This window comes from Girardinichthys multiradiatus, chromosome 3 (assembly GCF_021462225.1).
Source record: "Girardinichthys multiradiatus isolate DD_20200921_A chromosome 3, DD_fGirMul_XY1, whole genome shotgun sequence".
Lineage (NCBI taxonomy): Eukaryota > Metazoa > Chordata > Actinopteri > Cyprinodontiformes > Goodeidae > Girardinichthys > Girardinichthys multiradiatus.
In genome coordinates this window covers 14765558-14790997 of record NC_061796.1, presented here as the reverse complement: position 1 = coordinate 14790997, position 25440 = coordinate 14765558, and the positions used below count along the sequence as shown (strand labels likewise).

The window sequence follows — 25440 nt, the reverse complement described above, 5'->3', positions numbered from 1 at the left end:
ATTTTGGTTTTATGAGAGGATCTCAGTGTCCAGAAACCTTTAAATAGTAATCCAAACTTTTCAGTTTCCCTGGGGTACGAATATCATGTGACCCTATTTTTCCTCAGTCTCTGGCCTCTACAATGAATTACTACGCACAATGCGTGGGCTCATAAGGGCGGAAAAAAATCTTAAAAGCTCACTATCAAGAACTGCTGCCAATAGTGGCATCTTCGTATCGCCAAGTCTCCATAACAACTATTAGCCACTATCTACATGTCAAATGGCTGCTTGGGAAGCATGCCAGGAAAAAGCCTTCTTTCTTATCATCACAATTGGAAACATGTAGTTTCAAAAGCACTCCTACCCACTATCAGGTTTGGTGGTGTATCTGTGATGCTGGGGGCCTGTTACTCTCCCAAAGCTCTTGGGAACTGTGTTAAAATGCATGGCATCATAAACACTTTGAAATGCCCGATTTTTAGTAAAAATCTAAAGGCCTCTGCAGGAAAATTGATAATAGGATTGTAATTTGGGTGTAATTGTAATCCAAAAGAGATGGCTAAATCAACACGTATATGCTCTACTGCGCCTTTTTCACTGGGCATCTCCTTCCCCAGGCCTAAATCATATAGAAGGCCTGTGGGCTGAGCTGACCCCTCCCCTCTAGATGATCCACCTTGTAAAACGTTGCAGGAGACGCTCTGTCTTTTTGGCAAAGGTTGTTAGATAGGGTTTTATCAGCAGGGGTACCAAAGTGCACTAGACATGGATTTTATAAACAAAAACTATAATTTCTTAAGAGGGGATTTTTCTCCCAAATGTGCTCAAAATGAAAGATCTTCTTTAATTTATTTTTTTTGGGGGGGGAAGTTAAGAGTTCTTTACCCTGCAAAACCAAAACATCTCAGTTGAAGAAAAACATGGAAAAGCCTGTTATCAACTATATAACCTGCAGGCGACTGTGGCTCAGTAGGAAGAATAGTTATCTTGCAATCGGAAGGTTGTGGGTTCAATTCCAACTACATCCTCCTGCTGTATGTTGATGTGCCCCTGGGCAAGGCACTTAACCTCAAGTTGCGTATCGGTGTATGAATGTGTGAGCGTTAGTGAGTGCGATTGGGTGAATGTGGCTCTAGTGTAAAGCGCTTTGAGTGGTCTGTATGACTGGAAAGGCGCTATATAAAATTCAGTCCATTTACCATTTATTTACCATTTACACCCCTACCTTCAGTATAAACAGTTAAATGTTGGCACAACTCTCGCTGCAGCCTCATACGCGTCACCATCTCCATTTGGTGAAACACCACACCTTCGCTGCGTGCATCATGGAAGATATTTCTGGATATGCGGCAATGTCTTTTTCCTTATTCCTGCTGTCCTTCATGAGGTTTTAGCCCCAGCTTACGTAGCTAAGACAAATACTAATGTGGCATAAAAAAAAAACAACACAAAAAAGGAAACATGCCCTTCATCGCAGTAAAAACTTTCTCTCCAGCTGTGCATACCATGCCGTATGCTTCCTCACTTGTTTTAAACAAATATATCTTTTCTCCAGCTCGTCGAAACTCCACTTCCAAGAGTGGCGAGTGTATTAGTTGGGGATGCTTATTATTATAAGTGTGAAAATGGCAGGCGTTTTAACAATTACCTATGAAAACAGGTATGTGAGCCGGGTCACTTGTGTTTTGCCGCCCTATTTTTAAAGGACTAATTACAAACAGTTGAGTCAAGGGGGCTGTTGTCAATCAGGCCCCCAATCTATTGCCTCTGAGTGTTTGTTTAGGTGTCTGCACACCCCGTAAAAATAGAAAAGTGGACACCAAGTTTATAAAGATGGGGAGGATATGACAAAAGTTGCTCTAAGCAGAAAAATACAAGTACAGTGATTTAAATTAGAATATCATCAAAAAGTTATTTTATTTTAGTGAATCAGTTTAAAAAGAGAAACTAATATATACATACACAGTGATGAATCTCAGATGTATTTCTGTGAATTTAGGTGATTATTGCTCACAGCTAATTAAATCCTTAGAAATTTTGATTATTACATAAAACCATTAAATGTATTTTAATTCCTACTGAAACGTTCGCCCATGTACTGTATAGTATAGGTGGTTGGGTCTCCATTTAAATCAATTACAACATCAGTCCAGCATGGATTGGAGGTGATGAGCCTGTAGCTTTCCTGAGGTGCTAAAGAAGCCCAGGTAGCCTTAACTCATCTGCACTGTTGGCTATGGTGTCTCTTCTTCCTCTTGACAATACTCCATAGATTGTTTCTGGGGTTATGTTCAGAACAGTTTTCTACCCAGTCAAGTGCAGAGACACCATGATCATAAAAGCAGATATTGGTATTCTTGGCAGTAAAATCTGCATCTCCATAAAGCTTGTCAGCAGAGGCAAGCAGGAAGTGCTCTGAAACTTCCTGATAGATGGCTGCGATGACTGTTGACTTCAGAAAACACAGTGGACCAACACCAGCAGATGACATGGCTCCAGGACATCATTACTGAATGTGGAAACTCTGCCCTTAAACCCTGGGACTTTGATTTCCAAATGTAAACTTCTCCTTTTATCTGAAAAGATGACTTTTGATCATAGATTAACAGTCTGGCATTTTTTCTCCTTAGCACATGTATGTTGATTATGATGTGGTCTCTGGTTCAGGAGTAGCTTAACATAAGGAATCTGACAGTTTAAGCTCCTGAATCGTCTGTATGTGGTGGCTCTTGAAGCTCTGGCTTCAGTTGCAGTCTACAAGTTGTGAATCTCACCCAGACGACTGATTAGGCTTTGTTCCACTATCCTCTCGAAACTGCAGTCTCTGTTGCATGTGCACTTTTTCCTTTTACAGTTTTTCCTTTCACTAAACATTTAATTAGTATCTTTGACTACAGCATTCCAAGATCAGCCAGCATATGTAGCAAAGACGTTTTGTGTCTTGCCCTCCTTGTTTTTCGTCGTTTTTGTGTAATATTCTAATTTTGTGACTAAATAATTAGGCCATTAAATTATTAAAATGACCAGAAATACGGATAAAGATATACAAAGATACAAAGATATCATTCTTTGTATAAATAATCTATTTTAGAGTTTGACCTATTTGGGTTAAGTGATGTGAGAGATTCAACAGTAAATTAAACAAACATAGATAAAAGAGAAAATTGAGGTAGTCAAACATTACATGAAAACACGTAAAATGATTTAGATTTAAGAAGAGAACTTCAGACTGAAGTTCTAATTATTCAAACCTGACTTGGAATGGGATATGTGTTTTCCATGTTCCTCCTGAGGGGCTGTAATTCTTTGTTGCACTAGTTAACACTCCACATTTCAGGCTGATTGCTGTAACCTCTCTGTGTTCCACCCCTCCTTTTCTAATCAGGACAACTCTATTGTTCTCGTGTGAATGAAGACGATCCAGAGTATTTGATGTGCAGTGCTCAATCAAAATGAAAAGCATCAAAAACTAGATTGCAGCCTCAAACCCTACATGTGTTAACTGGAAACACAAGGCCGGATCCAGGGAGGAAATGAGGATAGTTCAAAATACATGTTGTGATGATTTGGAGACAATATTATGGTAGCGTTTTCACACATGCTCAAACGAGGCCGGCTCTCGTAAACTTGGGAGGACATGTGTTCCTCAAACCTATGTGATATGTGACAACACACACACACACACACACACACACAGATAAAAGGACAAAAAAGCCCTCATCTCCACTCAGTGCCTGCAGTTAGGAGTGCTGGTGTGACTGAGACAAAGACCCAGTTGTGTCACTTTCAAACAGTTCAGCCCTACCTACCCCTTTCTCTCTCTCTCTCCTTTTTTCTCTCTCACCCAGAACCTGTCAGGTAGTGGGAGTTTGGCGTCTCAAACATCCTTCTTTTCGATTCGTCTTCCTTTTTTTCCCTCCTCCTCGGGGGTTCAAGCAACGTAGGGACTAATATTAGCTTTTTATTTAAACAGATCTGACCAGCGCCACCCGCCAGTGTCCGCTGTTCATTAGTGCAAAGTGATTGTATGGAGAAACTGTGTCCTAATTTCCTACAGGTAGTTGCTTGCCAGGTTCTCATTGATTGATGGACTTTAAAAGGGAGGGAAAGTTACTTAGGAGACTACAGGTTAGCCTTATTGGAACATTGCAGTTTGTATAATCATTTGGGTCTTTTTTTCTTATCAAACATTAAAACCTATTGAATTCAATTCAAAAATACTTTATTAATTCCAAATGCTTTACTGTAAAAACTGCTTTACTGTAGTGTTTACAATAAATAAAAAAAGACAGTAAAACAGAGAGGCATTCTGTTTTACATTTTTTCATGTTACAAGTTTCACTATAATCTATAAGGGTTTTATGTGACTGCCCAAAAAACAATTGTGGAAAAAAACGCAAAAGTGGAAAAAATATAGATGGTTACTGAAAACATTGCAAGTCTTTTGCAGCTTCTAACGGGTTTTCTTCCAGTATCGCTCAATCCATCTTCTCATCAACTCTGACCTGTTTCCCCGCAGCATGATGCTGCCACCACCATGTGTTGGGATTGTCTGTTTGGGGTGATGTGCAGTAATAGGTTTCATGTGAGCCAAAATGTTCACCTTTAAGTCTCATCTGACCAGGACACTTTATTCCATTTATTTGCTGTGTCCCCTACATGGATTGTTTCATACCTGTGAGCTGTGGATCTCTGCAGCCCCACCAGAGCTAAAAGTGTTAGAATGTATTTAAATTATCGAACCATCACAAAGAAGCATACAAACCTAAATAAAAGCAAAATCGACTTGAAATTACTGAAGATTCCTTATGATTTCATTTTCATATTATTTTATTTTCAAATTCTGATTGGTTTGAATCATGAAGGAAATACTACAGCACTGGAGTACTTCACCAGATGACTAAACTAAACTAGGAATTACATACAGTACACTTATAAAACAAATGATGAGGACTTTAAACTTTTAAAATCAACATTAATTAGACTCCATCTGCTTCTCAGATACCTGTCTGAAATATCTTCATTTGTGGTCCCAGAAAGATTTGGCTAAGTGGAGCCTAGTGTAACCAGCAGCTAGTCAGGCCTTCCTCTCCTCCTCCTCTCTACCTTTAACTAACAGATCTCCCAAGTGTTCTAAAAATACCTGGTGAACAGGGCTGTAGAGATGGTGATGAAACTGCCTTTCTGACACTGTCCCACTGCAATCCATCTCTCCACCGCCTGCCAGCCAGCATATGTTTGCAATTGGCTCCCCCCAACAACCCCCATTGCCTCTCAACTCCCCCCCCGCAAACTGGTCCCCAGTTGCCTGTTCGGATACACCCCCTTACACTCACACAAACACAGGCACATGCACAATTCCCTATCCACTCCCTCTCGCTGTCTCTCCTTCTCCCTTAGCAAGCGTCCTAGTCTCCAAGTCTGGGTTTTCAAAACTGGTGCGGTTATCAATCACTGAGTCGGCTCTGTCAAGTTGGCCCAAACTGCTTGTACACCTACACATGGACAAATGCACCCAAACACGGTTCCTCTCTTTCTCGGTTTCCTTTTCTTCTTCCTTTCCTTCCTTTCCTTTCCTTTCATCTCCCCTCTCTATGCCTGTGTGTTTTTTCATCCTATCCCTCCATCTTCCCTTCTCACTCTTCCATCCTGCGTCCTCTGCCTCCTCTCGTACACTTGCCCAAATTTGTTCCACTTAATAACCCCTCCCCAATGACCTTGCGCTAATTAAGCTGCACTGTGTTGGAAATATGATGGTTAATTAATGATGAGATATATTCTGTCTGCAGGACTGTCAGAAAAATGATGACGCCGTGTTTTACCGGTTTAAATAGAACAAACCTTGTGGCTGTCCTCTCGCAAGGTGTGCATGCAGGAGACCGTCTGTGTGTGTGTGTATCTGCATGCATATCTATGTGTGCAATGAAAGGAAAAAGAAAATTTAAAAAGTGATCTTTTGATGGTCATTTGCAGAAAACGTAGAGGACAGTTTGCATGCCATGATGGGTTATGAATGAGTTAAAATCAAAAGCATGATGCGGAAAAAATTAGTTTTAAAGTGTTTCAATAAAAATGCAAAAATATGCAAAAGGGTTGACGTTAACTAACGTATCAACTGACTTACTGGTGAAACACAGCTGAACATCAGTCAGCCTTTATCAGATTGTTTGGTTGATTGAGGTCAGTGAAGATTTTGCTACTTGGAACGAAAACTATTCTGTTGACCTTCAAAGATCATTTTATAATTTTCTTATACAGGAAAAAAGCTGATGTAGAAGAGTGTGTGTTGCCTGTTCATGTCTGTGGAGCTGACCAATCAAAGCAGACTGAGTTTTCCATATGTCTACATTTGAAATATTGAGTCAAAATGTATTATAATCTTCATTGTCCATTTGTGGAAATGGAGTTGAAGAAGCAGCTAAATATGCCAAAATGAAAAAAGAAAAAAAAACATTTCTTCAGGACTTCTTCCTCCAGTCTTTGTAGCTTTGATCACATAATCCTGTTTAAGGTGTAAAAGTTGATGTTCCAACATGTTTTTATCTGTTTACATGTAGGAATGCTAGTCCATTGTGTGGATTTCCAGGCACAAAAATGACTATGTCTATTTGCTACATTACAAAATCTTCAATATTACCAGAGTTTGAGCACATGGTCTGGCATGCTTCACAAAATCCTGCTTCTTTATCTTAGATATTTTTTAATCTGTTCTGTCAGAGGCAAAGGAGGGATTTCTTTCCTGTTTGAGTTTAAAAAGCAAAATGTCACTGTTTTTGGTCAGTCATAAATGTAAATATCTGTGTGGGAGTGAAAAAAAAGGAAATCTTTCTGCAACCTGTCGAGAAATAAAGGTTACTGTATCCAAACTGTGGATGAAACAGTCCTGTAGCAGTCAAGGATATCCAGGATATGTTCCCAATCTAATCCAGAGCAGCAGCTGACAGTAAGAATTTAGCAGATAAAGTATGAAAGATTGAAAGGCGTCTGGTTGGGCCGCTCACTGCTATATCTGAAGCCCCTTGTCATGTCTAATACAGCATGTTGTCAAAAGTATCAATTTCAGTTGCAGAGTAATAAAAAACGGGTCTGTTTCTATTTTAGCAGCTCACTTGACAGATTGAGAGGTGTTTAACGTCTCATTTGGGCTTGTCAGTATTCGGGGAGGGGGGGGGGGCATCACAACTTCATCTGCTCATCGCATACACACACAAACACACATTCTGACAGCAGGACTCTGTTTCTGATAGACAGGGCCAAGCGAGACAGGAATTCCACATAGACAGAAACGCCACACTCAAATCCACACACAGAAACGGGAAAGGCAACATCATTCATCCTTAATTCAAGATGGAGAGCAGAGAGTAAGATGAGAGAGAGAGCGAGATAAAGTTTGACAGAAAGGAAAAAAAAATGATGTAAGCAAGAGACGGAGACAGACAGCAGACAGCCATTTAACTCATTAGGGAATGAGAGGATTTCATGTTATATTTAGCTGGAAATTTAACTAGTGGGGAAAATGGGTTTGAAAGCCTGCAGAGCTCCAGAGTTATCCTCCAAAATCTTGAGTTCATTTCTTTACAATAGTCAGCAATTAAAGAACATATGGAAATGCAGAAAAGTTTCTCTGAATCCAAAAGAGAAATATGTTGAAACTCTTCGCATTGCTTTTAAATGCATTTGACCTAAATGAAGCTTGATTCTGAATGCAGACTGTGATTTATAAGTGCAGTTTGCATGCGTTTGATTTACCTTTCTTTACGCTGCCCGACTCCGTGTTTTCCCAGCAGGTGGGTATTGAGGTGTTTCTTCATCACAAAGGCCCATCTAAAAAAAAACACACACACACAAATGCAGCACCAGAGTTAACAACAGAATGTAATCAAACTTTGCTGGAGGATCAAAGCCAGAGCTTTGTGATGAAAGTCTAAAACAAGACTGCTCAGTAAACGCATCATTCACCAAGGTCAAATATGTGTGCTGCAATTTCAGCAAAGTTAATACCTTTGCAATAAGCAAAAACTGAATTGAAACACATTCATTGCTCAGATTCCTTTATTATTAAATCCAGTTTAAGGAAATTTTAGCTGCCATAAAAACTGATCATTTAACTTGGATTGACCTCACTTTGAATAAACAAAATAACAGATGCCCTGAGTAATCAAATAAATATGAATAATTTTTAGCTTGATTGGTCCTAATCCATGACTGGCTGGTCAGAAGCTAAAAAATCTGATTTTATGTTGATCTGTGAACACACCATACCTAAGTGCTACCACGGTTCACTGACAGCAACACTATTCAGTGTGGATGTTGTTACTGAGGTTCGTAGACTCAAAGCTATTTTGATTATTAGTGAGGTGTTTAAAAAGAAGCCAGAGGAACCATGGAGATGTAACTTTTTAAAAGGAAATAATGCACCTATGATTAGTCATATACAGTAATAAGTGGGCTAAATGCTCAATGCTCTACATACAGTCTATGTGTGCCTTTAAACTTTTAGCTAAATTAAACAGAATAAACGGTCAGGCTACCATCCCACTGAGGCTGCTAGAAGCATTAAACAAGCTATGGAGAGTAAATCTTCATCTGTGCAGATAGAGTGTCTGCATAGGTTTTCATGAGATTAAGTAATTTTATTATTATTTTTGGGTCATTGCTGCAGTTGCATCTGCCCAAATTCTATAGCAGCAGTACCTGTGGGTGGGATATATGAGAACTCTAATGGTGCTTTCAGACCGGACGCGATTTGGGCATCAAGGGCATTTGATATCAAGTCTATGGTGGACACTTTGAAAACTATCAGATACGTTTCCAATTCGGTACCACTAATGAAAGTGGCAGAATTTAGATCTTTTTGAAAAAGTCATACATGAGTTGCATTTGCCTGCAGTGTAAATGTAGCCCAAGTTCAACATTTTTTAACATGTAGAAATATCTTTTGCTCAGCTAGAGATTACATTCTGTAATGTTACAATATCTAGGATAAAACATTATGTACTTAAGGCAATATACCTTCCTATACTATTTAAATGCAAGGCAGATACTGTATGTACTAGTATGATGTGGATATTACTATGACAGGTCATGCTTAACATCTTCTGTTCTGCAGAACCAATAAGAAAAAATATAATTCTAAAAACTACAGTTTTATCTAATAATCATCCTAAACAGATATAACAGTGGTATAAAGGTTTATAAAATAGTGGTTTCATGGACCAACATAATTGTTTTGTGATTGGACTTGTTTTAATACGGCAAAAATCAGCTTGGGAAGTTCTCACAATGGGTAGCCATTAGCTTGAGTCGTTGGAAAACATTTATCTCAATCAGAGTTCAATATATACATCAGGTAAGACATTTACCTGCCCATAATACTTCAATAAAAAGGAAAAAATTATAAACAAACCCTGTACGTTATAGTATTCGACCAAAAGCAACCCTCTTTTAATAAACTGTTGCACATTCAGAGATGAAAAGCTTGAGTTTGTTCACTTTATCTGCACCTTTTTGGTTGCGTTAAGTGTGGTTCCGACCCTAAATACAAGTGTCCCACTAATACACACACATCTGCAAGGATTTAAATGCACATGTATCTACAGAACATACAATAGCACGCACGTAGTCAAAACCCACAAAAGTACCATTGCTTGACAGTGACCACAATGCCCTGACTTTGTCGAGCGGCCTGAGTTTACCGTGTCTCCCAAACAGCTTATGAAAACATAATGAACGGATGACAGGAATAACTACTCTGACATCTAAGCTGCTTCACCAGGGTTTTCATCCCCTGGCCTTTTCATTTAGCACCCATCACTTCCCATTATTGTGCCACAGAGAAACAATGACCACATCTGAGAGCCGAGGACGCCGCAACATATAACATGAAAGCGGGTGAGGGAGTCGAACCAGCAGCTGCACGGCTGGCACTGTCACTGCACAAATTCGGTCCCTCCCTTTCCTTCTTTTCTGGATGTTTTTAGTTTGCATTCTTCCAAGTCAAGTGTTGTTCCATTTTCTGTCCGGCTTTTGAAGCTTTCATTTTCACTCAGTAGTTGTGTTTTCTGAAGCAAAAGCATAATTATTTCACCATTTATGTTGCTATGTCAGCCATTGCCTCTCTCTTCCCCAACATCCCCTCTAACAGTTGAGGGACACACACTGAAGCGTCCTCCACGGCCCCAGAGTCCCGTCCGTCATCGAGGTCCCTGAGGCTGACTCTAACTAACACCATCATATAAATATTCAAACATGTTCCACTGTTTTGCCTCATTATCATCACTCTAGATCTTTGCAATCCTCTCTAACTCAATTCATCCACTCATCCACAGTGTTGCCTAGGAGTTAAACTAGGAGCAGGCACACAGCTAAATCTTGTAGGTTCCAGCCAGAGACTGGCAAGATCAAAATGCTGGGCTTCTTTGGCCTGCTGAAAGGGCCTCTGACTGTTGCCATTATCTATAAATAAATCTACAGCATAATTAAGATATTTCTGCGAGGGGGGGAATAAAAGAATTTATTAATATATTTGAGGGAAAATCACAGCCCTGAAACACTTCACTCGTGCCTGTTTAAGTCATCGTGTTTAGACATGAAGAGAAAAAAGAGCTTGCAAACATTCCCGTTAATTATGTATTACAGCTGTCCTTCATAAACCTAATTACTAAGTGCTGAAAGGCAATGGGGGCAATTTGCATATGTGCATGAAGACAAGACATATGCAAAATATGATTTTAATTAGCATTCTTTGATAGCGAGGAGTACAAATCAAACTGGCGTGTTGTGAGATTTTCATCTCTGCCTTTTTAATCGCTGGATTGTTCTCAGAGTGGCACCAGTGGAAAATGGTTAATGCCCTGTGGAGGCACCTGGCACAGGCTGCTTTTCTATACATGCACACGCACAAACAGCAAGGTGTGTTAACATTCGCAGATGTGCGCAACAACACTGTGCACCCCACTAAATAACCGTGCATAACTGGAAATAGAAACTGCACAGAAAGGGGGATAACACATTCACAATTAGTTATTCACTGTGTGATTATCTAACTCACACAAAAGGCCGCAGACACACAAATGCACAAGGGCAGAAAAATGGTTATCCTTCCTCATGAAAGGACATTCACAAGTACCCAATCTCTCATGCACGCACTAACACACAGAAGGATCCCCTATCTAAATGTTAAGGGGCCAAATCCATTTGTTTAAGGCAGTGTGTAATCAGCCCCCTGCCCACAGTGTGTGTGCATCCTCTGCCATCCAGGTCAAGGCCTCAGCTTGTCGTCCCGCTGCCTTGGGCTGCATCATCAGGCCCAACCATCAGCCTTGATGGTTATTGTAACAAAGGGATACTTTAACATGCCATTCATCCATATCATTTCTCTTCCCTCTCATGAATTGAACTAATAAGGCTGTGCCTCTGCCCTCCAGGGATGCTCATAATATCCATTGCGGATATGAAAAGAAAAAAAAAAGAAAATGCAGAAAGAAAGACGAAGGCTCTGGCGTTCCACGTTCGACTTTCCCTTCAGACTAATCGGCACGCCACAGCTCGTTAGGTCCGTGACGTGCCGGAGCTTTACCGATAAGCAGGGGAGACACGGCTCAATTACCCACAGTTACCATCTTTCTCTTTCTCCTCCCACCCGCCGCCTGACGATGAAGAGATAACATGTCAATATTTGATACAAACAACTTCATTTGCCTAATGGTGTTCCTGGATAGTCTCATCCACAGGTCTGGAAGGGAAGAAAGATCTAAGAAAAAGGCCTCAAGCAAGACTTGGCTGAGGAGAACTTTAACACCAAACCCACAAACCGTGCACGTCCATTAGGTGCTCAAGTGGCATGCTGGGATGGAGCCAGGACGTACAGAGTATGTGGTATCTCATTTTGCCACCATTCATTATGCTGGTTTCTTGAAGTTTTTACTGTAATTGTAGTCATTGGCTCAGAGGGGACCTACAAATGTGTCGTAACTTAGTGCAGATAGGCTGGGCACTCAAACATGTCTCACTAAACAATATTAACCAGTGGTATCATTAGCCTGAATTTGGTTTATACATATGGTACGAATAAGATATCTACTTCAAACTCAACAAGTCGAATTATTTATCATTGAGGCACGCCTAGCTCTTCTCTATGAATGCTTTTCAGTGAAAGCCTTGTTTAAGCTGAAACTATTTTACAATAGCAGAATTAAACTGAATATTCAAACTCAAAATGGCTCTGGGTGGCACCCTGTGACCATCAGGACGATGGTTCTGAGGCTCTTCATGCGGAATTTGGCAATGACAGTATTCCGAACCTCTCCCCTGAATCCCAGGCAACGCGGTTGTTAGTCTCCTTGATTGGTTGTGCAGAAAACCTGTTAATCTTGTTTGAGATCATCCAACGATCGGAGGTGGACAGGTCACGAAAAGGGAGTGCAGCGTGGACAGCCATATGCAGCTCATTCCCATGAAGGTTGGAATGAAGCAACGAGACCCAATGTTCCCACTGCTGTTCAACCTAGCTATGGATCTCCTCATCTATACACTTGAGAAGGTAGGAGCTGGACTACCACTGTCAGGCCGATCTAGGCGAGGCACCGGTAACCAAACTGGCTAAGATGGATGGCGTGGTCTGGAAGGCTGTAAAGTGGTGGTTTCATTTGTCACCATTCATGTGCAATGGACTGCTGTATTCATGAAGTCGCGATGGCATCCTGGTATCTTTAAGCTGGAAAGTCTGATTCCATCATTTCTGTTGCGACGGATAAATCGGATGTCAAGATTAACTGACTATTGTACCTGCACCCTAACACACATGCTGTGACTAACTGACTAGAAAACATTGCGGGTCAGGGCCGGATGGAAATCCAGATTGTGTGCCTGTAATGGGCAACATGGAAACTATTCTGTACGGTGCAGGAAGACTATCCCGACGGGCGGCATGGTGAAAATTTGGCGTGGTTGGCCCCTATGGTCCAGGGACCTATTTGAAGGTCATGATCAGTAACTCATGGTTTGCTAACCCCATGGCTGTCGGGTACCGGCAAAGAAATTGGATTGCTGGTCTGGTGCTGGGAGCTGAGGTATACCCCTCCAGGAAGTTCCGAACATGGGGTGGGAACAAATCAGGAGCAGCCTGTAGATGCTTCCAAGCCTGGTTGGAATCATGTTCGCCCTTCTTGGGAAAGTGTGCCTATGTGCAGTGGAGTAGGATAAAGAGGCACAACAAGGTGTGATGTTCTGGCCACCGAGGCTGAGAACTATGGCTGTATGGCAGTTCCGAGTTTTTTGACGCTGGGGGATCCCTCAGGGATAAGTGGCCGCCATGCAACAACACAGTGCTGGTGGAGTTAGGAGTTCCTGTAGACCGGAGAAGGCCATTAGCTCAACAGGTGAACTGGAGAACCCTGCTCTACTCGTTGGATGTATGGCAGTATTTTCTGAATCAGAAGAGTGAGGGTTGTGCACGTCCCCCTAGGGCTGTGGAGTCCTGGAATTGTGTGGGTCAGTGGTGCTCATGATGATTAGACTATCATATATAGCATTTTATTGGTATTGTGACAGACACAAATCAATCCGTAAAATGGGTCCGACCCCTCTGAGCTGCCCGGTACTTGAAGAATTGAAAAAAAAAAAGGTATAACTCGATCTAATTGGGGTGCCAGAGCTGCCATACATACTAAGAAAAACCCAGTTAAAAACTCAGTTGGAAAATTGGCATCTGATTTATAACGCTTTAGGTAACATGAATAGAATGAGAAGATAATTTAACGGTTTAAAATCTACTTTTTTTTAAAAAGAAATAAAACGGCAAGCCAGCCATTACTAGACTCAAATTGATAAACGTCTTCCCTCTGTGAGTTTTCTTTCAGTAACTCAAAAACAACGATTGACAAGTTAAATCAAAACCCAGGTATATGCGTCTAATCGAGGAGAAAAGTTGTTTTCTAAATATAAATCCACTTGAAAATCTTTGTTTTTCAAAACTTTATATTATCCAGTGGTTCCCAAACTTTTTAGCACCTGATGCAGAAAGGATAAAACTTTTGATGCGAGTTTAAAAGTGTTATGTATATGAGTATAAGGGTATAATAACACAGTTAGCATCAACAATACATGTTTTCTGTTAATCTTTTTCTAATCTTGGTCTTCTGCACCATCTACAGCAATATGATTTTAATGTTATATTTTTTTGTTATGAAGCGTGATTTCTGAAGAGGATCTAAAGACCCACACTTGTTAATTTGTGACCCCCAATGGAATCCTGACTCCAACTCTTGGAACCAATGTCTTAAGCAACTGAATAAGAAATAAAGCCTGGAAACTCAAATTTCACTGCTCAGTTTCTTTTTCTTACAGAAAAAACCAAATTAATTTCCATACTTTTCCAGGCAGCATATAAACCCTCAACTAAACTTTCCTTTGGAAAAAGATAAACGTTCTCACAGGGAACCTACCAGATTGGGTCAACCGTCTGCTGGAGAAGTTGCCGACAAATCTGAGTGAGGAGGGGCAGTTCAGTAGGGGAAAGATGAAAGTGGAGGTGGGTATGAGCTCTGAAGTTATGGGACTACGTTTCAGCTCTTTTCGATGAGTGCACACACACATGCACACATTCTAACCCTGCAGTGGTCCGGTGGGCCCCAAAGAAATGAGTGTGTGCGGGCTCATCTAGCCTACTGTGCCAGTCCTAATGACGGCCCCCACCTGCTGCTTTAATGTCACAGCTGGATCGCCCTCCATCCTTCACTGACTTTGACTGTCATCAGCAGCAGGTAGCTCCCCTCTGCATACTCCCACCTCCATCTCATCTGCCATCTCATGTTCCTTCATCTCTCCTCACTCCCATCTTCTGCTTCTCCTAGCTCTCGTCTCAGCTGAGCCTCCTTCCCTATCCATCTCCATGTACTCCTGCTCACATCCCTATTTCTACACCCTGTGGGCTATACCTCCCTTCACTTCCTCACCCTATTTCTATCCATCTTTTCAATCTATCTATTAGCAAATCCTTTTCCCACAATTTGGAGTAACTCCTTATTTAGAACAAATGGGGAAATTTTGGATCTTAGAACAATTTGAACTTGTAAAAGCACTGAGCCCCTTTACAATTAACTTGACACTTCTCTGTTGCAGTAGGAGACCTGCTAGATATGTAAAAGGATGCACTTTCATACTATATTTAACATCGAAGAGGGTGATCTGTGAAATAAAACAGAACATTCCAGAATGTCACCACTAATCCACTCTATAGAGTTAACGAAAGTTGCCGCTTCCTTGTTTATTTTTTTATAAAGCCATCCTGGAGAAGGCGGAAAAGCTGGAGGTAAACTGACACTTCTAATCTGAGAGACGGTGACAAGCAGGTGAATTGACAGAAGAACAGAAACCAACACTAGGCTGACAGCAACCCTGGAGCGCTGAGACAGCTGCCGACATGTCAGACTGATACATAAACAGACAGAAACATGTAGTCAAAAGATAAGGCATTTATTGACAGAAGAGAATGGCTGCTTCTCTGATGGAGAGACAGACGGGCACACGTGGATGTTCCACAGGCAGGATGGATGGGTTCACACCACTGTAAACGAGAAGTCTAATTTGCCAATATACTGCAGAGAAAGAGGCTGATGGAAAGATGGAGATTGGAAATGAAGGAATCATGATGGAGTTTCATCAGCACATGCAGTGGCATGCAGAACTTCTCTTGACCCTTGAACTTTTTTAACATTTTGTCTCTTTGCGATCTTAATTTTTAATGTACTTCATTGGGATTTTATTTGCTAGACCAACCAAAAGTAATTCACAATTGTGAAGAGGAATTAAAATCATACATGGTTATTAAAGTTCGTTTTTCCTAATAAGATTCTGAGAATTGTGACACGCCTTTATAAGGATCATCCTCCCCACAGCACAATGCCCCCACCACCTTGATTCATGAAGGCGACTCTGTGTTCAGGCTGACGTGCAGTGGAGGCCAAAAAGTTTATTTTTTGACTTATAATTGGGCCATATACATATAATTGGCAGTAAAGGATTTTACTTAGGTATATCAGAGTACAAGGGGGGCTGAAAGCCAATACATCTGACAGTTTTTAGATCTTTGAAAATTATTTTGTAAATGATGAATGCTTTCCGTTGTACTTCACAATGATGCACTATTGTTGGTCTGTCACATGCAGTTCTAATAAAACACATTAAAGTCTCTGGTAATGTGACAAAAAGTGGAAAAACTCTAAGCCTAGGCAGTCTGCGTTGCTGTCACTTTGTTTGAGCGAAGCAAGAAAGGACATCACGTCAATACCACTCGGAGTCAAGAGGGATCCACTTATGTGTACAATCCCGAAACGTAACGGATATTTGGAGGAAAATAAATGAGTAAAGTATCTGAATTGATTCTGTTTTCAAGCCGAGTCACAGGGAAGCAAAGCACTCGATCTATTCTAAGATGATCTTGACAGAAATAAAAGGGAGGCTCTCTGACAACAGATCAACGTCAACGCTCTCAGTGAAACAGACACTTCTCACATGTGACGCTGCATCTTGTGTGTGTTTGCAGGTGTGTGGGTCCCCTCTAGTCTTAGAGGAGGTACATAAAAAGCTCACTTTGCCTCTCCGAAGGGGTTTTTGGATCATCTGCTGAGGCAGGTGATGGGGCTTGACGGATTGATTGAGGCGAAGTTCTCATCGACAGTGGCAGCGCCCCATAGAGTTCCCAGCTCCAGTGCACACTGTTCCATTAAAGGATCATTTAGAGGAAGGGCGGGTGGGGGAGTTCCACCTGCACTTATGCAGAGCACACCATAATGTGAGATGAAACACACGTTTTCAGGAAAGAAGAAAAGGAATGCGTCCCTTCCCAACAGCGTATTTCCATCTTCAAGAGAGAACAGCGATTGATGAAGTAATCCATTATTGATATCATCATCGTTACGAGCCGATAGCAGTTTCAGCATTACGGAGCCCCCCCAGCTCTGAGCGTCAGAGCCCTGTTTGCTTATTATGCTCCTCAGCTTCATTATATTTTCTAATTAACTGCTTTAATTTGGGGTCTGAATCCTAAGTGAGAGGAGAAACTTGAAAATGCTGAAAAAGAAAGAATAATACTGTATTTTGTGTCAAGATGAAAAGAGAGGTGTTGAAAAAAAAAAGGGGGGGGGGGGGTTACAAAAGCAGCTAAAGCACTTTTCAAAATAGATTTCAAAAAGCTGGGATATTGTGTGGTATCAGCACAAACATGATCTACTTTTATAGATTAAACAAAAAAAAAGAAAACGACAGAAGAAGCTGAAGAAAAAGAAGCTCTGTGAAGACGGAGCACGTCCTGAGAAACATTTCCAGTGAAATACATAACAAGGGAAAATGGTGCGGAGTTCCAAAGTAGGTGAAAAAGTCATTTTACACAACAAAACAAAATGAATCAAAAATGCCCCGTGTTAAGGGCTGTTAGCTTCTGTTGCTAATGCATCTTTCTTTCTCTCTTACATTCCTTCCTCCTTTTTCTCTTCTCTCTGCAGTGCAGTTAAGGATATGAAAAATATATGTGCTTTTCCTCCCCCCAACACCTCCTTCTTTCTCTCTACTCCACAGCGCCGTGTTAAATCATTAAAGAGAAGTCCTGCTCATTATCTCTCTAAACAAAACTTCTCTTAAACCAAATAAATCACTGTTGCACCGCGCAGCTAACAGCCGTGAAGGGATAAATTACAAAGCGCCTCACTGGCAGCGCTGGTATTTTAAAAAGCTTGCTGCACAATTTCTATGATGTGCAGTAATTTGTAATGCAGGTCCGCCTTATGCTCGGTTCGCTCGGCCTCTTCAGGTGTGTGCGGTGCACGCTGGGGAAAGAAGAGGTGAGAAATATGCCGTTCTGCGTGCTTTCAGTGTTATCAGGCCAAATTAGTTTGACGATGTTTTCATAAAGTGGATGAAATTTGCTAAAGCTGCAAAAGCACAGCTATCACTGGAGGGACTTGATGTTGTCTTTGAAAAGGAACTGTTTATGTTTGGATTGAAGGACAGAGCTGCAGCGAAGATTTCCACATGACTGCTCCCAAGAGTGAGCAGTGGATGTAAAACAGCAAAACATTTAATCATTCATGATTTATGAAAGAGCTCTTCAGCATCACGGGATGCAAATAAAGGACGTCTCGACGCTTTTCATTTAAGAAGCTTCTTTATGAGATTTTTCAAAACCGAAGTACTGATACTAAAGAAAGGTTCTGCGTGAAAACATTTTTAATGTGAACCACCCATTAACGTCTGTGGTCCAAGAAAACTATTCTGGAGCCAAAAACAACGTTTCTACATAAAACAAGAAGAGACTATACAGCGTGGTGCCTCCAGAAGATCCATCCATATGACAGAGAGGGAGGTGGGTCAATAAAATATCATTTACAACAGCTCTGTTTCTTATAGCAAAGGCATATTTTAATCATTTAACCTGTCAAGTAACTTCGTCGTAATATTTAAATAAGGCAGAGACCATTTTTCATGATTTCTTTCAGCTGTCTGGTAAACAAACAGTATATAAGATATACATAGACAAATAGATAATTATGTCAGATATACTTGGAAAGATAACACATTTAATAAAAATCTAAATGGTAAAAAGCGTTATCCTATTGACCCTTTTCAGTTATTCAAAACATGTTTCCAAGGTTTAAGCAGTGGGCGTCCTAATGACTGGCCTACTTCTTTGAACACTAAATGACAGCAAAACATGCCAGACTCACATTTAACAAGCCCACAAGAATAATTAGTAATTGACAGTATGAGCTTGGGGATGTTAAGGCTCTAAGAGACCATAAAAGGCACACAATAATGGGTCTGATCTTGAGTAAAAAGACATTTATGAGCTTATTCTATGTTAATCTCGGTGTTCTCCATATTTTCATGACAGATTAAATATTGCTCAACAATCCTTTACAACGTTAAAATAAGGTTAAATCAATCTTAAATTGGGATAACTCTTTCAAGTGGAAAAAAAAAAGCACAATGAAGTTAGCATTTGATTTAAAACTTATATTCTGGCTGTAAATGATGACATTGAAATTGGTTATCTGTTTTGGGGCTAATTACTATTAGTAATACTAATAAATATATTTCTCTCCGTTTAAAGTGTTCAAGCACCAAAGGAACATGTTTCTTGTTTACACATAGATAATGCACAGAACTATGTGTACCACTGGTTTAATGAGATACAAAACATCAGATGTGTTAATTAAATGGCTAATACCACCAACGTTTACCAATAAAAACATTTTATATATATGCAGCCATATTGCATAGTAAATCTGGGGTCCCTCAGTGAGCTCCAAATTTCCCAGTGGAAATTTCTGACTTTTGAGCATTCTGATTATTTTTTATGATTGGGAACTCAGAAAATCAAACTTCTGATTACAAACATGGGACAAAATTAAATGCTATGAATCATATGCCAACTTCAGCTTATAAGAAAAACACAACTCATGTTCTAGCCTCGTCTATTTAAACTGTAACTTAAGAAAACTTTATTTAAATCTTGTCATTTAAAAGAACTGAAGAGAAAACATAGAAGTGAATTAATTTCCCTTTTAACACCCCTTTTCTTCTCTGTAAGCATGGCCATGTTTTCAGTATTATGGTATACCAGGGTTTTAAGCATCACTGAGCCAATGAAAGTTTACTTGACACTTTACAACAGTTTCAGTTCCTCCTAATAAGATGTCACAGAAAGTGTGAGAGTAACCAGGACCATCGGTCTTAAAATTGGTCTTGTTTATATGCCATTCAAACAATGCATTGAAACTTTTTTTTCTTTACAAAACATAAACTGTGCTGTAATAGAATCTGTACCTCCTACAGGATAACCTAGTGCAGATGCAAAAAAGCACTGAAATAGCTCTTTTCCACATTGGAAACGGGCAAAATCAAAAGCCAATATTGTGTTGTTTCACTATTTCAAACTGTTTCTATGCTTTAAAAATCATTGTAATAAACTCCCACACCTGTCGCTGTGCACTGCTGGTCAGCTAGCTTAGAGGTGACTGCGACACTTTTCTTCTTGCTCAGAAGAAACACAAATTCAGCTGTTTGGAAATATTTCTGGTCATGGAAAAAAATGAAGTTATGTTGTAAAAACTACCCAGCTAATATCAGCTTGTTATAATGCAAAGTTATTAACGTCTTCTAATATTCTGTGCAAAAAGGCAATCTGAAAACCAGTGCCTATCACTAGTGTTTATTTTACATTTTCATCTTTGTATCTAAATTAAAAAACCATAACAAATGACATAGTTAACATTATAACATTTGTTAACAATATGTTTCATAATTTCAGCAGCATTTGGAATAATTGTTGCTCCTCTGTTTCAGTGAGAGCAATAAGATCATGTTACATATTCTTGTTTTAAGATTTTGAGTAAATACAGTGATAATGTAGTATTTTCACTCCAGACTATCATACAGTGAGAATCTCATACAGTCTCATGTAAGTCTGGTGTTTTTTTTATTTAAGCTTTGAAGGAATGCTGCTAGGTATTTAGCTGACTTCACATATAGTTTCTACTAGGTACCTTATTTGCTTCAGTGTTTTCTCAGGCTATGACAGACAAAAGCAAAAAGTGCAAAACACAAATTTATGTTTCTTTTTCCACTTCTAAACTGGTTTTATAAACACAACATATTTGTTCTGTTTGTTTTAATGTAGATTTTTGCTAATAAATTTTTTTTAGTATTAGTTAAAAGACAATGGCATCAGTGCTCACTTGTTGAGATTGATGTTGATGCATATTTGGCACCTAATTTACAGCCACCAATTCAGAGTGTAGCAACTTTGACCACGTTTTTCCGCATGACCACTGCCATTACACCATGCGTCATTAGAACAGAAAACCACCCCAGATGGGCCTTTTCCCCAGTTAGGGAGCCTAATTGAGGGGAAAGACACCAGGCACCCTTTGCAACCTCTGCCCCCTCTGAGCCCCGTCATGAACCAGGAGTGGTGATGAGCCTGTCGCCACCCCCTCTCCCAAACCACCACCACAGGGCCCAAAAGGCCAGATTAAACTCCATGTAATACGGGTGCATTTGGGTCCATTTACAGAAGTCAGACCCAACCCCCAAGCCACCGACATCCCCACACCTCCTGGGGATTAAAAGCAACACAGTAGCCCTGATGTACCCCCCCATATTCCAACAAAATACAAAATGAAACATGATTTATTCAGTCTGTTTACTATATAATCCTCTGAGAAAAAATTAAATGTATAAAATAGAAAAAAGAACAGTTGAAAAAGAGAATTAATAATGTACACTAAAATAAATAAAAATCCCAAAGCTGAAGGACTGTAAAAGCTTTATTCACAATAGACACATTAGAGTGTGATGGCAAGCCATACACACACTGAAAACTGTGAAACTACTCTTTCTCCAATAAAGGCAGAAGAACAGTTTTCACTACCAGGTCAAAGACAACCAGGTCGGTGCGATCAGATTTGAGCGATTTGAAGATGCCAAGAATCAGAGAGATGGAGAGAGAAGTGAAAAAAGGAAAAGCTGAAAAAAACAAAGAAGGAAGACAGCCTCTAATTTCAACCGATGTTGTTTCGGAGAGTGGTCTCGCACATTAAAAAGAACTGAAGTAACATGACAAGCGAGAATTGGATTTCTCCCACCATAGTTTTGCTAAAGCAGATAATCCATAAAACATAAGGCCTCGGTATTGACGTTTTTCCTCAGCCGGCTGAGTGAAGGGCGCAGCTGGGATGTCAGGCCCGTCTGTCGGCCGGCTACCACTCTCATTATCTCCCCGCCTTTGCGGAGGGCAGCTAAGGTCACATTCCAAAGGAGCAAAATAAACTGCAACGGCACTAATCTAATATTCAGCCGTAATATCAAAGAATGGCTTATTAGGCTCAAAGAAACAGACGTGCTGAAGGAGAAGAAGATTTGCAGGAAGTGGAAGTTCACATTTTCTTGGAGTGCAACCGGCGCGAACGTGACATCTGTCATATTCTCTGGTTGAAGGAACTGAGAAGTGGGCTCATTTTGGAGTCTCGAACGGACACTTTGGAAAGTGAGTGAGAGCAAAAATTTGGAATTAACACAATTCACTGTCCATGTGTTATTGTAGCTGCTGATACCTCCTACTCAAAGGCATCGCACTTCTATATTTCGAAAAATATGCACACAAACAAACACACACACACACACACACACACACACACAAAAGATGTCTTGTTTTGCCTATAGCTGCCGTTGTCTGACACCCACCATCTGCTGCCCTGACAGCGGAGAAGAGTGAAGAGAAGAGTTTTTCTACTGTAAACTCACCAGCCACCTTTCAAACCCCCAACTCCCCCACTGCCAGGCTTCATTCAAATACCAGCTGCCCTCTTCCCTACTATTTGACACCTTTTGGAATACTCTACAGGTTAAATCAATGCTCAACAGCCAGCAAAATATCTTGGGTACATCCTAATTGTGCAGTGTCAAGCAAACACGGAGGCCTCTCAAAAATGGCCCTTCGAACATTGTCTGAAAAGTACAGATAGTTCTCATTCAGTCCTGTCTTGTGAATGTGTCATGGAAATGGAAGGAGGTTAAAATTGGAAAGGTCTTCAGTCAACATCTGCAGACACAAAATGCATAACAGAGAGCAAGCACTCAAAAAGTAAATTATGAAATAATGAAGTAAATAAAGTATGTTATGCAGATGAGGGTGATGAAGCCTTCATCTCGGCCTATTCTTCAATGTACTGCCCATTCATCACCTGCACATGCAAACTGCCAGCTCTGGTCCTTAGCATATTCGCATATTCTAATGATGGCTTGCATGCAAATGACGACGACCTTTTCTGGTCTTTTTTTTTCTGAGTGAGTCCCCCTCTTTTTTTTTTTTTGAACAACTTTACATTAACAGGGGGGGAGTGCTGAGCAGTGGCTGTAATGGCTATTAGAGCGACAGGCTGAGTATGTGACGTTGTGATCTAGACTCAGGGACGCTGTAATTAGGCTAATCTATTACCAGACGGTGCCTGTCAGAGAGCTTTATGGCAAAGGACAGACTTGTCAGACACTTTATTTATTAAAATTGTCCGCAGAGTTTTTTTCTTAAAGAGATGGTCAGTTAGTGCTACAGCAAAAAGTACCCATATACTGACATGGGCTCAGAAATATACAAGAACCCGTGCTGCCCATTGTCCTCTGGGGTGCTACAAGTGACATTTCCTCGCAAAAGTGATGAAAACCGATGAACATTCCCATGTCCCATTAACTCTGACTAGCTTCCATGTCCCTGCTAAAGAAAAGCATTCCCAGAGCATGCTGCTGCCACAGTCACGATCCAAGGCCAGGATGGTGTGTTCAGGGTCATGTACAGTGTTATTTTTCTGGCTTCTAGCGAAGTCGAAGAAATAATTCTTATGGCATTTGATTAACAACGACTTTCTTCTTGCCACTGTTCCATAAAGGCCTGATTTGTAAAGTCTGCAATTAATATTTGTCTTGTCAGCAGATTCTCCATCCCTGAGCTGTGCATCTCTGTGGCTCCTCAAGGGTCACCATGGGTTTGGAGCTGAACACTATATTTGGATGAAGGATTGAACAGTGCTCTGTGAGATATTCAAAACATTAGATATTCGCAGTTTCATATCTAACTCTTCTTTAAACTTTACTACGGCAACCTTTTCCGTGATCTGTCTGCTGTGTTCCTTGATCTTCCTGATATCTTTTGTTCATTAATATTCTCTAACAAACCTCTGAAATCTTAGAGTTGTAGCGATTATGTGACCTTTGAGAGCAAATGGTCTCACTGGATTTCATTTAGGGAAATCAGAGTAAAGAGGATTGATTCAAATGCAATCAAAATGTTCAGATATTTATTAATAAACATAATTGTTACCCATCTATTCGTATGGCTCCTTGTTACAATTATACACTACTGTGTCTATCAGATGAAGTTGTGGTGTTAAGACATTCAAGGGGTATGAAGAGTCATTACTGGCTTAAGTCCTCCCTTCTTCTGTCGAAGCGAAACTGGCCTAACACTTCATGTGATTTTTATGAATAAACCTGCTGTTAAACTATGGTTTCAGTTATGTTAACCTATAAGTCTATTAACTGCACACACTGGTCAACCAGTGACATTTTTATGGCTACTTCACCAATCATTGGACCTATTTAACCCAGTGACATATTGCTGAACCTTTTTATATGCTTTGTCCCAATTTATCTTTAAAAAGATGAACATCATGTATGATTAAGCCATTTAATATGTATAGACAGCATTTTACCTTTTCAAAATTTTTTAAGTAGTTTGCATGAAACGAAAAGTTGATTTTTCCTCTTTGTAATAACATTTTGGTCCAATTACCAACATTTTTTGGCAATAAGTATGTTTTCCTCAATTTGAGAAAAAAAATATTGATCCAGATAAAAAAAAACTAAATCATCCATGACAGCAAGTGGCAGCGATGTCAACGTTAAACAACTCATTAAAATAAAAGGAAAGAACATTTTGAGCATGGATACTTCCAATTATAAATCACTGTGTCTTTTATTTAGCTAACTTCCTGTCAATTGTTGACATTTTCTGCACATGAAAGAGCTCTGATGGTGACAGTCAGGACCAATTTTGTGAGACAAAGAAAAAAAAACAAAAAAAAACTGAAAACCCACCCAAAACTGAGTTTTTAAAATTACATAAAATCTTTTAAATTATGTGTTTATGTAAAGAATAACACTGAGGACCCAGGAATTCAGCCACACCACAGGAGTTAATGTTCTCAATGAAGAGATTTAGCAAACTGAAGTCAGGATTAATATTCAGGTCACAGATGCCCAATCATAGCTCTGCAAAGAGTAGAGACACATTGGACTTAAATTATCCAGAAGAAGTGCAAGCAAGAAAAAAATCAGCTCCACTAACACAGAAATAGGTGGAGAACCAGCTGCTACGTGACGTCAGGGTGGGCAACAGGTTGAGAACCCAGGGGAAACGCCTGGTCTTGTCAGCGACGGAAAGGTTAAGGTGGAGAATTCCTATCCACATTCCTCTTCGGTCTATGAGGCGATTTACTCAAGGCGCCACTGACACAAAACTTCTAGACCGAAGTCTAGAGCAGGGAAAGAACACTGGGCTTCTGCTGCCACAAGGCGGTCAATAATCTGGTAAAAACAAGATCGCTTTCACTGTGTAAACTCCAGATTCAGTCAGCCTGTTCACAAGGTTTTGTTTTTGTTCTGGAGTTGGCATACACATTTCACATCAAAACATGTTAATCTCCGGGACACAATATGTTGCAATCACATTACCATGCTGGTATAACCAGTATAAAGGTTTGAAGAGATAAACGCTGCACCTTCTGGCATATGGCAATTGCACTTAAGTATGAACCAGATTTATGGAGGTTTTCAATTGTCTTCCTGAAATCTTATCTGACTTTTATTTTATTTTCCATGATGTCACACAACACCTTATAATACATCCAC

General features: G+C 40.2%; 1 protein-coding gene across 1 annotated transcript in view; it reads right to left on the bottom strand.

Annotated features, from left to right (window-relative positions):
* The window catches only part of znf407 (zinc finger protein 407), a 222730-nt gene that overhangs the window by 119645 nt on the left and 77645 nt on the right, over nucleotides 1–25440 (bottom strand). The window contains exon 5 of the mRNA XM_047361951.1: nucleotides 7732–7806. Within this exon, the coding sequence (XP_047217907.1) occupies nucleotides 7732–7806 (75 nt within the window). The remainder of the gene's footprint in view (nucleotides 1–7731; nucleotides 7807–25440) is intronic.